Genomic DNA, 205 nt, shown 5'->3' with positions numbered 1-205 from the left:
ACCTTTTTGGGGTTTTAACCCCAGCCCGTGGCACTGGGCAATAACTTGTCCCCTTTAGCAGATGGGGAACCCCCCCACACACCCCAAAGAGCCAGCGCAGGGGAGAAACGCTCTCACCATCGGTGATCTCCATCTCGTAGGGAGAGGGTCTCCTCTTCACACGGTTGCTGCCGTACATGGAGAAAGAATCCGGTTCTCCGAAAAA

At 55.6% G+C, this 205-nt stretch overlaps 1 protein-coding gene across 1 annotated transcript in view; it reads right to left on the bottom strand.

Moving 5' to 3' along the window:
- TAL1 (TAL bHLH transcription factor 1, erythroid differentiation factor) overlaps nucleotides 1–202 on the bottom strand; it is a gene marked incomplete at its 5' end in the record, with an annotated part of 5,275 nt that extends 5,073 nt beyond the window's left edge. The window contains one exon of the mRNA XM_010178406.2: nucleotides 118–202. Coding sequence (XP_010176708.2) covers nucleotides 118–202 — 85 coding nt within the window. The remainder of the gene's footprint in view (nucleotides 1–117) is intronic.
- Between the last annotated feature and the right edge of the window lie 3 nt (nucleotides 203–205).

The sequence above is a fragment of the Antrostomus carolinensis genome, unplaced genomic scaffold (genome assembly GCF_000700745.2).
Source record: "Antrostomus carolinensis isolate BGI_N321 unplaced genomic scaffold, ASM70074v2 scaffold31971, whole genome shotgun sequence".
Taxonomy (NCBI): domain Eukaryota; kingdom Metazoa; phylum Chordata; class Aves; order Caprimulgiformes; family Caprimulgidae; genus Antrostomus; species Antrostomus carolinensis.
This window is presented reverse-complemented; position numbering and strand designations above follow the sequence as displayed.